The following is a 17,335-nucleotide window of genomic DNA, read 5'->3' as shown; positions in this document are numbered from 1 at the left end:
CTTCAAAACCACCCAACTTACCTCTTTCAATTTATCCACATCATCTTTTACTTTTTCATAGATTTCATTAGCTGTTCTGAGTTTTTTCTTCCATTCTGCTACAGTTTCTGGGTCAATTTTACTTGGATTATCTACAACTGGATGTTTGTCTTCATTTTGATTGCCCTGCATCAAGGTTAAAGGATCCAGAATAGTCTTGATCTGTGATTCCAAGCTGAGATTTTTACTTTTAAGCTCTTCTATCTCTTTCTGCAAACAATCTATTTCATCCTGAAAAAAACAACACACAGTCATCAGGGAGCAACAGGCAATAAACACAAACAAATGCTAAACCAAAGCCAATATATTTTTGGATTTTATATTCAAATTTCTGTATATACACAGATTCTTTACACACTATAATAGCTTTGTAAGAAGAAAGTTGCATATGTTTTAAATTCTCAGAATGTATTGTGATTTAATAAAAATTGACATTTGTGCTACTTGTACTTTAATTCAATGATAGTTGGGAGTTTTAAAAAATAAAATTGGTACTTTTTATTAAAGGTATTCAGAAAATAAGAAAAGATGCATGAATTTCAAAAGAGAAGCAGATTTCATTTCAGAAAAAAAAATCTGAGGCCTATTTAACTAGGTTTAATAAGGCTAATTAAGTGTAGATCAAGCTGACTGCTCAGGGTTTGGTTTAATGTTTATATTTTTGCTTCTATATTTGAAGTAGGGATTATATCATTTAGCTTTCCATTTTCATTTCAGAATAATACCTGTAGTTAACTTTCAGCTTTTCTAGTTTTCTTCAATTACTACCAAGACTATTGCCAAGAATTAGTTTTCCCACTCTGAAACTGCTTGATCTCCTAACTGTAATCACTGAATATTTGGATTAGAACTCTTTTCTGTAATGCCATTTATTCATCCATAATAAATATGTCACCTTAAATGAGGCTGTTAAAATTCTGTTGTTAGACTATAAGCTCCAAGTAGTCCCACGTGCTGTTGCTTATAATTTGAATGTCCTCTCCCAAACTCATGTTGAAATTTAGTTGCTATTGTGACACTATTAAAAGGTGGGTTGTTAAGAGGTGATTAGGCCATCTGACTCTACTCTCATGAATGGAATAATGCTTTTATCATAGGAGAGGGTTAATTATTGAGAGGTAGGTTCTGATAAAAAGGATGAATGCAAGTACCCTTCCCTCTCTTCCTCTTGTCCTCTCTTGCTCCTTTCTGTTTTCTACCATGGGACAATGCACCACAAAGGCCCTCACCAGAAGCTGGTACCACGATCTGAGAATTCCCAGCCTCCAGAATCATAAGAAATTTCTGTTCATTATAAATTACTCAGTCTCAGGCAATATCAGCAAAACACAAACTAAAGACAGCCAGTGGTCTCTCAAAAGGTTACTCTAATTAGTATCTCCATATGATAAATATAAAGTATGTAAAAATATAAAGTACGTAAGAATTAAAGAGTTATCATAGTACTAGTTACTATTTTAAACTGTAACTGTCAAGCAAAGTAGCATTATAAAATAACTTCTTTACCTAATTAATGTTAATTAATAAACAAATATAAATATAGGCGTTTATATACTCATGTATGTGAAAAATGTAAGAATCAGATGTGTTATTATTGCCCCATTGCTTTTTTGTGGAGGTGTACCAGGGATAGAACTCAGGGGCACTCAGCCACTGGGTCACATCCCCAGTCCCATTTTGTATTTTATTTAGAGACAGGGTCTGAGTTGCTTAGTGCCACGCTTTTGCTTTGAACTAGAGATCCTCCTGCCTGAGCCTCCAGAGCCACTGAGATTATAGGTGTGTGCCACTGCGGCCAGAAAAGTTTTGAGGTGGCTGAGATAGTCTAACTGAAAGATATTTTGTGTCAAGCCAGGCATGAACACACAGCTACAATCTCAGTGATTCAGAAGGTTGAGGCAGGAGGATCTCAAGTTTGAGGCCAGCCTAAGCAAGCAACTTAGTGAGATACTGATGCAAAATGAAAAATAGGGGTGGTAAAGCACCCCTAGGTTCAATCCCCAATCCCTAGTACCAAACCAAACCAAACCAAAACCACACACACACAAAAAAACAACAGATACTTTGTATCAAAAGTGGAGCTCAATAATACCTCCCCCACTTTACATCAACATAAAATGACAAGTTGACTTAATGTCTACTACTTAAAAGTATGTGTATTTCATTAGCAATGAATTTCTTTGGAAAAAATTCCACTACTATGGTAAATGTCTGTTCATTCACCTTTAGACAAGAATCAGAAAATATGTTTCACACTAAAATTTCTACACTAATAGATGACATAAAGTATGTTTCCTATATAAAAACTGGTTGAGCTTGTAATCATCAGTGAATTTATAGGCAGAAATAAATGTTAATCATGGATACAGGCATACTTTCACATGATGGTTTCTTTTTCTTCCAACTTCTTAAGGATGCAAACACAAAATAACTTGTCTATAGAGGTATAAATTTTAAAATTAAAATAAGGGGGGGGTTGCTTCCATCTGTTCCTTTGTCCTGGAATCCTATTCTTCTCCTTTCTCCCCTTACTTGGTACTTAAATATTTTTTTAATCGTCCCCTATTTAAAATAGAAAAAGAAAAGAAAAAGATTTTGTCAAACAAGTTTTGTTTTTTGGGTTTTTTTTTTTTTCTTCTTGGTACCAGAAATTGAACCCAGGACACTTAACCATTAAGCTCCATCCCTTTTTTTTTTTTCTTTTTATTTTGAGACAGGGTCTTGCTAAATAGCTTAGGGCCTCACTAAGTTGCTGAGGTTGGCTTTGAACTTGCAATCTTCCTGCCTCAGTTTCCGGAGCCACTGAGATTACAGGCATCTGTCACTTAGCTTGGCTAAATAAGATATTTTTTCTAACTGGCATTCAAACTAATGTTTCACTGAATATTTATTCTAAGAAGTCTGGGGACTGAGGTAGCTCAATGATACTTCAAATAAAGTGCTGACATAATTTTAAACTTTTATTGATGTTTACCTCATATTCTTTATGGAGTAACTCAAGTCTAGTTTTCCGAAGGTGCTTCCTGACTGTATGAGTTAGCATAGGCTCACTTTCACTTGTTCCTCCTATAAGAAAAAAAAAAAAAAAAAGAAAGAAAAAATACTGATTTTGGCAGAATGAAAATGAACCCTTTTCTTGTTTTATATAGTTCCCCAGATTAATATCTATATTTTCACTTTCCTACCAATTTTGGGCTGCCATATAGGTCTTTTCTCTATCTTAATTCTGAGAAAAACAAATAATCAAATAACACCATAAGAAATGCCTGCAGTAAATTATCATATTGTGTTTGCTCACCTATATATCTTACTATAAAATACTCCATAGGGAAAAGGGCTATGTATTATTAATTTTCACATTTGGACTACTGAAAATCTGAAAGCTAAACAACTGTTAAATAATAATAAAACCAATTACTATATTTACATTTAGTCAACAGACTAAATATACGTATGTATACATGATTATAATCAAGGTATTCAAACATGCCTGGTTACTGGTAAGACACCAGAAAAAATTAATGTGTATGTTCACTGATTCTAATAGCCTAGTTACAATGAACTGTGAGTCACAGTATTAATTATATGCATGACTTATTAGAAATATTCACAATATGAATTCTCTTCTCAGAGTTCTTCATTTCTGCTGTGGTTACCTTCATTGCTTTTTAGGCATTTTACAGAAGTTCTTTTTCAAGATATTATATCAAATGCAATGATGGATCAACTATTTTACTTGAGAGAATTTATAGAATATCACTGAGATATGAATAAATGAATGCAGAAGGGGGCATGTGAAGAAAAGCTGAGAGAAAAAAATTCAGATTATTTTAATTATCAAAACTCATTCTGGGGCTGGGGCGGGGGCTGTAGCACAGGGGCAGTGCACTTGCCTAGCACATGTGAGGCACTGGGTTCAATCCTTAGCACCACATAAAAACAAACAAATAAAATAAAGGCATTCTGTCCATCTACAATTACAAAAATTTCTTTAAAAAAACTCTAGTATTCTGTAAAAGACCTGGTTCCTTGGTAAAGTTCAATAGGTAAATATGTAGAGACGGAAAGATTTAACCCCACAGAAAGCAACACAGCAGAGAATTAGTCCTCTGACAGACTTTGTCAGGTATCAAAGCAAGAAATCTTGGAGCCAATTTTGTTTGCCTCATATATAAAACTTGGGAAATGTTTCATATCTATTCCTCAGTGTATATAAAATAGGCCCTTCCTTTGAATCTTTATTTCCAAAGTCCTATCTACAGTCCTTTTGCTCTCCATTCCATTTTCACTGTAAATATCATATTTAAGTCCATTTTCCCTAACTAAGGACTAGTACAATGACTTAAGCTTTACTGAAAGGTGCTTTCTATATATGAGTAACTATAGACTCACTTTCAGTTTCCTAAAGCAAAAACAAACAAAAATCATTTTAATTTTGGTAATCTAAAAGAAATACCGTACATGAAGAGACAAAAAACAAACAAACAAAAACCTTTTAAATGATTTCTTCTCTCTCTCTTTTTCCTCTTTCTTCCTCCCTTCCTTCTCCTTCCTTCCTATTATACTGGGGTTTGAACTCAGGGGTGTTTTGCTCTCTTTTTTCTTCTTCCCACCCATAGAGCAGGTCCTTGATTTAGCTGTCATGAGTTTCTCTACACTAGTCTTAATTTACCTTTTCAGTCTTATTTCACTAGTCAGATCCAAACTAGACTACTGATCATTTCCAAAAAACAAGCTTATTATTTTACATATGTCTTGTTCATAGTATTCTCACTCCATGAAATGCCCTCCAATGTCTTACTTTTTACTAGTTAAGATTTTATATATCCTGAATTGTCCAACTTAAAAGACCACCTACTTCATGAAACCTTCCTCAATGTTCTTAATTGAATTTTCCTGTGTAAACTCCCCAGGCCTTATTTTGTTTTATTGTTTTTGGCCCTTAGCGTCTGCTACTTTAAATCATTAATATTTTGGTCCACATGCAGTCTCTACTGGTAAGTTCCATGAAGTTTCAAGTGTTAGTTCTCTTAGCATCTCTCACAGTGCTTTGTGCCCTTCAGTTGCTCTACATACACATTATATAAATTACTAATTCATCAGTATGACGCTGTCTAAGTAATACCACTGAAAACTACTTCAACCTTCCCCCAAATATATGTAACTTGGAAAATGTTTCAAATCTACTCTTCAGTGTATATAAAATAGGCCCTTACCTATAATCTCCTTGCAAGGATTTTCAGGAGTGATAGGGACTCGGCAAGCTGGACACTGGCTGTTATTCTTCAACCATAAATCAATACAAACAGAACAAAATACATGATTGTTGATGCATATGACAGGCTGGCGTACCTTTGGAAAAAAAAATTACTTTTAGTGCAGTCAACAGTCATAATTAGATTCCCAATATTTCCTGTAGAGCAAACAAATTGCTTCTCTAGAGTACAGAAAAGTGAGTGTATAGCAGGGAATATGAAGGACTTAAAAATGCTGATTATCTTTACCACATCATTTCTTTACATGTATAACAGAGATGCTAGTTTGAGATAGCTGGTTATGGAGCTGAAACTTGACATATTTATGAAATGTATTATTCTGTACTTGACCACATTCATGGTAAAAAAAAAAAAATTTAAAATTTTTGTTTTGGTTCAACTAAAGTTAGGACATTTTTCCTCAAACTATTTTATTTTAGAATTATGGGATGGCAAGATTAGAAGGTTCTTTAAAGATCATTTGCCCCATTATCCTTCTGATGCTTGCTTGAATCCTTTCCTTAATTCATTACATTACAGAATAACAGCAACCAGTCATTAAGCATTGACATCTGATATTGTCAGAATGTGGTCTGTCCCCAAAAGAACTCATTTTGAGGCATCAATTCCCAATATCATGTATGATATTGGGGTGATAGGTCCTTTCAGAGAGATGATTAGGTATTAAGATGGATTAATGGTGATCTGGAGTGAGTTAGGTCTCCCAGGAGTGCTTAGGCAGGAGAGCTGGCTATTATAAAAAAGTAAGTCTGGACTCTGTCTCTTGCTTCCTGTCTCACCATGTTATTGTCTTTCTCTTTTCCTTTCTCTCTCTCATATACATTCCTATCATATGATGCCATCTGCTGTGTTTATAATATAAATTAGGGGGCCCTCAGAGGTGATATTCTATTTAGACTTTCCAGTCACCAGAATCATGAGCCAAATAAACTTATTTCTTTATACATTACCCAGTACTAGGTATTTTGTTATAGCAACACAAAACAGACTAAGACATTCCATTAGAAATTTCCTGGAACCAAAGAGTCATAAAAGCAAAAATAATCTAAAAGGTATGAGTCCCAATCTCAAGTGGTTTATTATCTAAACAACAAACAATGGTGACAGAAATATAAAGATATATGAAATATACAAATCCCTGACTCCATTTAAATGTGTACAAGTAACAATACCTTACATTCACAGTCATATTTTATGAAGGCCTTCCACATGTACATTCTCTATCTCTTTCTGTCTTTTATAAACTGCAACCATATGAACTAAATATGGTGAATATACACTACAAGTAAAGAAGACAAAGTGTGAAGAAATTAGGTAGCTGGAGTTACTGGAGTGTTTTGACTATTGCAGTTTTGTCAAGGGAAAAAGAGAAAAGTACAGTATGTTCTTGTAACAAATGGCTGCTTTTTGTGTGCCATTTCCTCTTCTCTGGCTATGAACTATACCCTGCATACATGGTGAAGCAGGGCATTCTGGACCCAACTTGGTCCAGAATGCTGCCTGGTTTTAAAACCATTTTCTTATTCAAATAAACTTTGTTAACTTTAACTCATCTCAGAATTTTCTTTACCAGTCTCATTCATCCCTAAATTCCTGGTGCCTAGAAGTTAGACAGGTACTGAGCAAGTACTCAATGAAGATTTGTTTAATTGATTTGTTTAATGAATGAATTACTATTAAGGCAATATTTAACATTCTATTAGATGATGAAACTTGCACAAGGGAATCTTGACAATATTTTTCAAACAGCATTAATTTAACAATAAAAACAAAAACAGCACATAAAGACTTAGACTTTCATTTGATCAACGTATTTCCACTGTGGAATTCAAAATATTCTGCAGCCATTTTCAATATTTTCCTGTTCTAATAATAATAATAATAATAAAAATAATAATACCACCAGTGTAGGGCTCTCTGCATTGGGTACTAAACTAGAAGATCAAGGGAAAGCAGAATTAGAGGGAGAATTAAGACAGAGTACTACCATCAACCACTTTCCTCAGAAAAAATGCTTGTGTTGCTCTATGTCTGCCTTAGAAGAATACCAAGTATTTATTAATTGGAAGGGGTCTGCACTGTCAAAAAAAAAAAATTCACAGATGCATAGTTATTCAATACAGAAAGGTAATCATTTCAGTCTCATTGCAAAGACCTTTCTGGTTTCAGTCTGGCTTTCCAAACATTTTGCTACTCCCTTGATTATGAACACTAATTCAAGAAAACTAAATAGAGATTATTGAAGATGAATTTAAACTTGCTTTTGGAAAAATCTAATTATTCAGTTCAAAGGGTTTGACAAGATTCCTTTAAAAACAAAAAGAACAAACAAACAAGAAAAAAACCATGAAGTACAATATTTCAAACTCTATTTCCAAAGTGCTCCTAGCAGTAGGTAGGCATAAAATCTGTGAGGCATTTTTTCTGGTCAGTATCAAGTGGCAGACACATCTGAACTTTAGTTGCATTTCTGTTTTTTCTTAAAAATTCATGTGATTTTGAAGTACACAGTATAATGTGTTCATGGATGTTTTAACTTCATCTGTATGCCATGAACTTTTTCGGAAATACAAAAATTCTGCCACCCCTCCTGCACCCTATAATATTCCTAATAGTACCTTATTCCCTCCAAGAAGCTTAGTTAAGGAAGGGTTATCTCCTTGAACTGGTAACTACTTTTATAATGGTAACTTAATTTAATTTTTTTAGTCATAAACTCATCTAAAAATGGATGAAAGTCAATGTTCAGGACATAAAATTACTTATTATATAAAAGGATTTAAGATGCTTCCCTCCATGAGAAACATGTTTAAAAGCGATCAGTATTTTATATGCATTTGCTTCCCAAACAGTACCCCAATCTTAAAAATGGTTTTGAGCTACTCAGTGGTTGGTGGTATCACTAAGGTTCCAAAGGTGAAGGAGCAAGTTTCACACATGATGAAAATCAAGAATTCAGTTTCAGTCACGTGAAATTTGTGATGCCAAGCCCATTTGTAAGCATAAGTCTCAGTTGGGCACAATGGCACACTCTTGTAATTGCAGCAGCTTGGGAGGGTGAGGAAGGGGAATTGCAAATTCAAAACCAGTCTTAGCAAAAAGTGAGGCACTAAGCAACTCGGTGAGACCCTGTCTCTAAATAAAATACAGAACAGGACTGGGAATGTGGCTCAGTGGTCCAGTGCCCCTGAGTTCAATTCCTGGTTACCCACCCTGCCCCCCAAAAATTAAGTACATAAGTCTAGCAAGGCAAGTTTTGAGAGTCATTGGTATAAAAGATAATGGTATTTAAAGTCACTGGAGGAGGTGTCCTGTATGGACAAAACAGCAGGGGTGGGGGGCATTCCACCAAGTAGAGAAAAAGCAGGAACAACCAGCAAAAGAAACTGAGGAGGAGGAGGAGGGGTCCTGTCATATTGGAAAGGAGAATACAGTATCACAGAAGTTAAGAGAAGAATGTGTTTCAAGAGGGAGACAGTAACCAAATATGCAAAATACTGATGAGGGATCAAGTTTGATGTGAACTAAAATGAGATTGTAGGATTTAACTGCATGGAAGTCACTGTGATCTGTTACTAGAAAGTCCTGTTTCAGCAAATGGTAAGGAAGGAAATCTGACTGGATGTTGAGAGACAATGAAAGATGTACACAGACAATTCTTTCAGGTTTGATGCAAAGGATAGAGCATACTAATTAATTAGACCATGGTCAGAAAAGTCAAAGGGAATGATATAGTATAGAGGGAATATTAGTAGTGAAGGGGTGAGGGAGTATTATAGTTAAGATAGAAAAATTTCTAGGTAAAGGGGAATGGAATTCAAAGCCCAAGAGGAAATTTTGTTTTATTATAGCAGTGAGCAACTGTCTTCCTTTTTAACAGAAGGGAAAGCAAGGGGTTTAAGAGCAAACACTAAGGGACTGACGACCTGCTGATGGGAAAGATGAAGGAATTCATTCATGTTCCAATTGTCCCAGTTGCTTATATTTTGTCATTAAATATGAAGTGAGGTTATCAGCTGAAAGTGAGAAGGGAGGTGGGATATAGATTTGAGAAAAGACAACAAAGCAGTTATTCTGAATATGATAAAGTTTACTAGAGGCATGCAGCACAACTGCTTACATTGTTGAGTTCCTATTTGAGGTCTGTGGTTTTGAATGCAAAGCAAGACTAATTAGCGTAAGTGTTTATTTTTCTTACCAATATTTAGCTGCTTAGTTAGGTTCAGGCAGGAAATAGACAATTATTTCAGCTTACCCAGAGCTGGCTTTTGCCAAGGAGAAATGGAGAGAAAAAGGACTAATAATAATAGACCACCACAAATAATAAGTGAAATTACTTAAGTGGTAATGATGGCAGCAAAAAGTGATAAACTCAATGGGTACATTTCAGTAAGGCTGGAGTAATGCTGGAGACTATGATGAAAACAGAAACTGGGAGTAAAATGCATATAGTCAAGATATTGAAGTGGCACAATTACTTTTCCTAATATTTTTTCCTGGGTCAACTTATCTGATATGTTCTCTTTTTTTTTTTTATTACTGTCATGTGCCATATGGCATTAATATCAGCTTTATGATAACCACTCAACTTCTCTATAACTGAACCTTGGTAAGAAGCAGAGCTTAGGCTTCCACAGACAAACCTGGGGTCAACTCCAGCTCTCCCATTTACTGATGGGTAAGCACTTCTATTACTTTGAGCATCAGTTTTTGCCTCTGAAAATAAGGGTTTAACCTAGTACCCTTTTCACTTAGGTGTGGCTTCAAAATAAATAATGGATGGTAGCCCAGATACTTTCACACAGCAATCCCTCTCCCCCCAATACACACAAAATAACAAGTCTATTACTATGTCTTGGGAACCAAATCCTTATAAGAATCCTACAGTTTCCTGCACCATTACATATTCAAAATCAAACCTGATCTCCTCCACATAATGGTGTCACCACTTATCTACTTGGACTAAAAAGGGGCTGCCTCTTACCTCTTTTACATATCCTCATTATACAGTCTGTCACCAAAGACTGTATTAAACATTAAGTGTAAGAAGTTAGGGATTCTTAAGATTCCCTAATATTTTATGTACCAGAATGAAAGACATTGCCAATTACAATTGCAAGATACCATCACTTGTAAGATGCAACCAGATTTTAGATATGTTAGAATGGGGAAAACGTACATCTCAGAATGGCCACTGCATGGCAGATTTACACCCAAATGTTCTTCACCCCAATAATGAGTCTAGGTTCTCATTCTTTGTCCCTGATCTATTAAAACGATCTTCTCCCAAGCTTCCAAATGCTCACAGCTGTCCACCTTTCACTCTGATGCCAGAACCACTTTACTAAACGTGAATCAGCAGCTTTCACTGCTCTCCTGCAAGATGGCAACGGTTTTTCCCTACTTGTAGTTTTAAGTATAGCATTTGAAGAATATAATCTAGTTCTTAAAAAGGTATTTCCCTGGATCTGCCACTTCAGTATTTGATACAAGCTACATTTCAACCACATGATCTATCTGATGTTCACAAAAAGAAAATGGACAGTAGGAGCTCCCTATTTATGGAGCTCTCCTTTCTTAGCTTGTTATGTCCTGTTGGCCTCTCCATCCTCCCCAGACAACCAAAATAAAATTCCTCTCACCTTTTAAATGCAAATCAAATGATAATTCCTCTGCAAAGCCTTCACCAATGATTTTTAGGATTAACTATAGCTACATTTTGGGTGTCCCCGGAAGGTCCGTATGTTAAAAGTTTTGTCACCAGCCTGTGGAAATATTGGAAGGTGCTAAAACCTTTAAGAGGTAGGTGGGCCTTAGAGGCAGGAAATCAGATCACTTGGGGTGGACCTTGAAGGGGACACTGGGACCCCAGGCCCTTCTTTTCTCTCTGCTTCCCAGCTGCTATCAGGGTAGCAGCTTGCTCCATCAACCACACCCTACAATATGTTGCCTTGCCACAGGCCCAAGCAACACAGCCAACCAACCATGAACAAAAACTTTCAAAACTGTGAGCCAAAATAAACCTTCCCTCTTTATAAGCAGATTATGTCAGATATTTTATTACAGTAATGGAAAGCTGACTACCAGAAAATTAGTATCAAGAGTGAGTTCAGTGCTGTGACTACATACGTTGATGATATGGTCATAAATCTTTGGAACTGGTTTGCACAAGGAGTTTGGAAAAGTTTGGAGGAGCAGGCTAGAAAAAGCACGGAAAGCTTAAGAAGAGCTTAATGTGAGATTCAGAAGATCAGAATGCTGATAGAAATGTACAAGTAAAGAAATGTGATAGTAAAGGTTATGCTTATAAGGTTTCACAGAGAAATAGGACTTCATTTGGGAACTGGACTAAAGGCTACCTTTTTTACATTACGGCAAAGAAATTGGCTGAAATATATATATATATATATATATATATATATATTCTGAGATTCTGTGGGAGGTGGAATTTAATGGTGATTGTCTAGTTTATTTGGCAGAGGAAATTTTTAAGGCAGCAAAGCATTCAGGCAGTGGCATAGGTATTACCAGTTGCTTCTAGCTAAATTTAATGTGAGAATCAGGAGAAATGAACAGAACAGAAGAATTTGGAAAACTTACAGTTTGCCCAGAAAAGGAGCACCTTTAAAGGTGCTGCCAAGTAAGGGGCAGTTGCTAAAAGTCAGCACTATCAGAAAGAAGTCAAGTATTTCACATTATGACACTATGAAAGATTATTAAGGCATCTCAGGAATCGGCAAGATGCCACTCACCATGCGCTCAAAGGCATAAACGTGTAAACTTGTTTCAAAGACTGAGAGGAGGGCTAGGGGGCCCTGCTCACACAGACACCTAGGGAATTGTTTCACTAGAATTTGTTTCCCTTTTTTCAGCTGTCAAGGCACTCTGAGACTACTGCAGTTGTGTTAAAGCAGTAACAGACCCTGGCATCATCTACATGATGCCAGATTTTAGGCATGCAGAATGCAAGAGTCAGGGTGTCATAAAGGCTTCTATCAAGATTTCAAAGGAAAGCCTAGGAAGTCAGGCAGTATTTTAGCCCTTATGTGCAGGCCCTGAAAAGGAGATGGGTGGAGCTGCAAAAAAAGGCCCTAGAAAGTTAGAGATGCCAGGAACGTGAAATACTTGCCAAGGAAAGTTACAGGCAGTGAGCAGAGCTAGACCAAGAGAGTGACTATTTTAGACTGAACCCGGCAAGGGTCATAAGAACAGGGTTGTCCAAGCCTTTGGGAGCTCATATTCTACTACAGTATGGCCAGAATGTCAGACATGGACCATTAGGACTTAATGTTAAACATGGAACAAGAGGGCTTTATTAGGTTTTTGTTTATTAGGTTTTTGTTGCTTTAGTCAAATCCTTCCTTTCTATGACCCTATTACTTGCTTTTGGAATGGTAGTGTTTACCCTATGCCATTGTATCATGGAAGTATGCAATTTTTTTTTTTTTTTTTTTAACTTTTACAGGGGCTCATAGATGAGTCTGCCTTAAGCCTTGGAGGAGGGTTTGGATTTGGAACTTTTAAGCAGTGCTATAATAGTTAAGATTCTGGAGACTCTTAGAAATAGGTTGGATACATTTTGCCCAGAAGCTGACATATGCCTTTGGGAACCAAGGGTAGAATGCTACAGTTTGGATCATGAATGTCTGCCAAATGCCCATGGTGCTACTGGTAGAATCTTTAGGAGGTAGGACCCAGTGAAAGGAAATTAGTTCAGTACAATTAAGCCATTGAAAGGGATATTAGGACTCCAGCTCCTTCTCGTTCTCTTTTTGCTTACTGGATGCCATGAGGTGAGCAGCTTCCTCCACAAACTTCTCTCATGATGTACTGTGCTGCCACAGGTTCAACGTAATGAGGCTAGTCATAGATTGAAATCTCTAGAACTATGAGGCAAAATAAGCTTTTCTTACTTGTAAGCTGATTATTTCAGGAATTTTGTCACAGTGACAGAAAGAAGCTAATACAACTGCGTCTTTGTCCAATAGGATACTCACTAACTTACTTAATGTTTGCTTCTTTCTGCACTGTGCCTTGCTTAGAAAATTGTTTACATACTGCCTTTCCCATTCGATTTCAGGCTCCTTAGGGACAGGGGCAATGTCCTACTCTTTCTATCTACATAGAGCATCTGGTACAATGCTTTGCAAACTGTAAGATTAACAGAAGTGAATTATGATGTACTAAAATGGAAAGCTGAGATAAAAATCCCAAAAAGTATCCCAAGAAGCACAAAATCAATGGCTATAGATAAACTGTGCAGAGAAAGGGGAGTTCAACTTCTCATTTAACATGCTAAAATGATACAGAAGAACAACCACAGACAAGACTAAGTGGCTCTGTCTACTAAAGGCCATTAACAGTGTCACTCATAGGAGAATCATTTGTATTATCACTGTCATTGTGTTGGATTTTTTTAAACCATTGACTAATTCATTTCTTTGCATGGGGTATTTTTCAGATGATGATTTCTGGACAGTGGTACAAATTTAGCTTAGAACTGAAAGAAAGGAGAAAGAACTACTAAAACAAGTTACTAGTCATTTGTTTGACTGTAGCCTGCAAAGCAAAATACAAAGAATCTATCCCTCCCTCAGTTCTCATCCAATAAAATACTCTCAATTGAAATGTTCACTTTATCTATCCAATTTACTCTTAAACAGGACCTGTGGCAACAAAACAGCACTGTTATGAAATAAAAATGCAAGACCACATTTTATTTTTATATATACCTGCATGCAAGGTAACTGACAAATATAATCCCAAATTCATCTGGAGAAAGCATGTTGAAATGATATTTTAAGGTAATGTCCCATAAGACTGGTGAGAAAGAGGAGGAGGAAGAGTTAAGACAGCAAGGTATAAAACGAGGACTCTTCACACTGCAGTGGACCAGAGGGTGCTATTCTTGGTGCAAAAAAGATTAACCCTATTATCTGTTTTTCTATGTCATTTTATTTCTTTTATATGAGTGTTTTCCATCTTAAGGGAAATTATGACTGAAACCTCTTTCTTAAAACAGCAAATATAGCTGGAGAAGTCACACCTAAAGTTGTGGTCCATTAATATTCATACCATCCTAGGCTCAGCTACTAGGAGTTACACACTCAGTTAGGGCAGGCTTTCTTATCTTGGGCACTACTGACATTCTGGACTAAAGAATTTTTTTGTTGTAGGGCAATGTCCTATATATTGTAGGATGTTTAGATAGCAGCATCCATGGCTTTCACCAACTAGATACCAGTAGCAGTCTCCTAGGAAACATCAGAAATGTCTTCAGACATTAACAAATGTCAGAGATGATTCAAAATCTACCTCCACCCTACTGAGAACTATTGGTCTGGGATATCCAAATGAATCTTCCTAACAAGTTAATGGGGTTCGTAAACTGAGACTCAAAGAAATAATAATACAGGTTATGATGGCAGATCATGAATTTGTATTCAGTGTAATTCCACTTTAAAATCACATAAACTTTTTAGTTAAAAAACAGTTCTTTCTTCCTTGCAGCAGGGTTCACAAACAATAATCTGAGAATAAGAAATAGGGCATATGTCCCTGAAAGAAGAGACTATGTACTAATGAGATGACAGGAGTAAAGAAATTGTAGATCAGCTTTATCAACTAGTTTGGCAATTATATTTAAAATCAATTCCTCTGCCTCTTTAGCACCCTTGCTAGGGACAAGAGTCAGCCTAATCTCCCAAAAGAATTATTGTTCTTTTTTGTACCTTGTCACATCTTGTTTCCCTAACAAAGACCTAGAATGATAAGGCTAGGGTGTAGAAATGACTATAGTAGGGGCCTCACTACTTCAACCTTCAGAATTTGGAAACTTCAAAATGAAGTTCCCACATTATTCTTGCTATGTTTTAAGGAAACTCTGGGTCTGAGCCAGAATTTATATTCTAGAACTTTAAAGCCACATGAAATAAGTAAATTAATAATACGTACTTATTGAGGTCCTCAATCCTGTCTATCCTCTCTTCCCTTTTCTACCTTCATTCCCAACAGACATGCTCTATAGATGAACTGGAATCCTATTAATAGATACAGCAGCTGTTATACACCAACCTGATAATTATTGGGCTCTATCAACACTTTGAGTTTATCTTCCTATTATACTCTAAGTATCTAAAGTCAACATTGTCAAATGACTATATTCTTTAAACTTAATTTGGAAAAGAGAAAAAAATGTAGAACTTGTATTCCAGATGGCAATTTACTTGTGACAATAATATGCAAGGCTCATAATCCCACTAGTGGGAACTTTGAGGCAATTAGGATTCAAACATGGGTTCAATGTACTAAAGAGGATGACTTGCTCACCAGTCAAAAATCCCCAGTGATAAATGAATTTTCTTAACCTGAAGTGTTGCATTAGATTTTTGTCCCTAGTCCTATCTTTCAAATTTTTAAATCAACAAGATGGATGATGAGCAAAGGAGGCAGTCCTTGATGAAACAGGATCCTTCTGATAGTATTCCTAACAAAAAAGTCCATACTATTATTGGACACTGTGAGAAGATGGAATGCCCACATCGTAGGTAAACTGGTTTCATTTCTTATTACTTCGGTCAAAAGGTTTACCCTTAGCAGAATTCTTAATACTATGGAGCTAGACCAACACAGATTTCTTTCCAAATGAAAAATTATTTATTTATTTAGTACCCCAGAAATATGTGTGTGGGAGAATGGGTAGCACAAGCAGATTGTATTAGAAAAGTCAACAGTCATATGGAACCAGTTAAAACTGCTGGATGTACTGTGGCAATTTCCAGAAGTGCAGTGGCTTCTCAAAGCAACTGGCAAAACATAGTCACTGAAAAGAATGATTTTCTCAATTTGGGGGCCTGTCTCAATGCCCAGAGTAAAAGTTAACAGTTACTGAATGTTACTATGTGCCAGATTTTATACTAAAGAGTGTATGTTTAATTTATTTTCCCCAAAACATAAAGATGGGAGTTGATGCTATTACCATTCCCATTTTACAGATAAGGAAACTGAGGCCCAGAGAATAATTTGTACAAGGTCATATAACCAGTAAGTGGCAAAACCTAGATAGAACCCAAGTCATCTGACTATAGAACCCAGGCCCTCAGGCCCACACCTTTCTGCCTTCATAACAGAAAAAAATGCCTGTTTACAAATTGCTAAGCCTTTAATTTTTATTATCTGGTTCTTATTTTAGAATAAAACTAACCATTACTGGGTGAGGGTGCTGGGGTGAATCCACCTAAAGTGTTTGGTGGCATGGATGAGCTCAAGGTGTTTTAGGAAACATTCTACTGAAGATACTAATGACAAAAGTTCCACCATTAGAGACTCTAAGCTTGTTTCCTTATTTAAAAATATGAGAAAACCAAACCTCATCTAACTCATAGCATTAACTTGAGGAGTAAACAAATACATCCTCAAGCATTCTGTAATCTGCAAAGCAGATTCTGTTTGATATCACTTTTGTTAAACACAAAATGCACAGGTTTGGTAAATGTAAAACATGCAATTCAACATAATTTTAAAAGGCAGCTTACTAACAGAAACTACGTACAACATATACACTGAAGACCAAAAGAAATTTGGTCCCTAGGATATTTCTGTCAGCTTTAAGGCTACTGTTGGAAATTCATTCAGAATTTAACAGTACTTCAGGAAATTTATCAGAAACCAAATATACAGGACTGAAGCAAATAGAAACATCACTTCCTCCTCCCACCAGCATGGCAAGTTGGCAGTGAAGGCAAATGCCAGCTCAAACACCATCCGTGATTAAGTCATTCTTGATTTTTCTAGTCAGAATTGATCAAGTCTTCCCCTATGTACACTCACAGCACGTCTGCTAGCTACTTCTCTGGCATTTCTTTCTGATTGGTATCAAGAGTTATCAGTGGCTTCCAATCCTGACTTCCTTTTACTTCCTGAACTCAGCACATGAACCTCAATCTAGTACTGACTGGCACTCAAATCTTTGCCCTATTAAGTTCGTAGGGTTAATTCTAAGCCTATGGTTGTAGTCTGTC

At 36.2% G+C, this 17,335-nt stretch overlaps 1 protein-coding gene across 1 annotated transcript in view; it reads right to left on the bottom strand.

Annotated features, from left to right (window-relative positions):
• OBI1 (ORC ubiquitin ligase 1) overlaps positions 1–17,335 on the bottom strand; it is a 42,401-nt gene that overhangs the window by 24,046 nt on the left and 1,020 nt on the right. The window contains exons 2-4 of the mRNA XM_079137231.1: positions 5,256–5,391; positions 3,014–3,105; positions 22–270 (exon numbers count right to left, since the gene is read on the bottom strand). Of these exons, the coding sequence (XP_078993357.1) occupies positions 22–270; positions 3,014–3,105; positions 5,256–5,391 (477 nt within the window). The remainder of the gene's footprint in view (positions 1–21; positions 271–3,013; positions 3,106–5,255; positions 5,392–17,335) is intronic.

Source organism: Sciurus vulgaris, assembly GCF_902686455.1.
Source record: "Sciurus vulgaris genome assembly, chromosome: 4".
NCBI classification, from domain to species: Eukaryota; Metazoa; Chordata; class Mammalia; order Rodentia; family Sciuridae; genus Sciurus; species Sciurus vulgaris.
The sequence above is the reverse complement of the archived record's forward strand: the minus strand, read 5'-3'. Positions and strand labels throughout refer to the sequence as shown.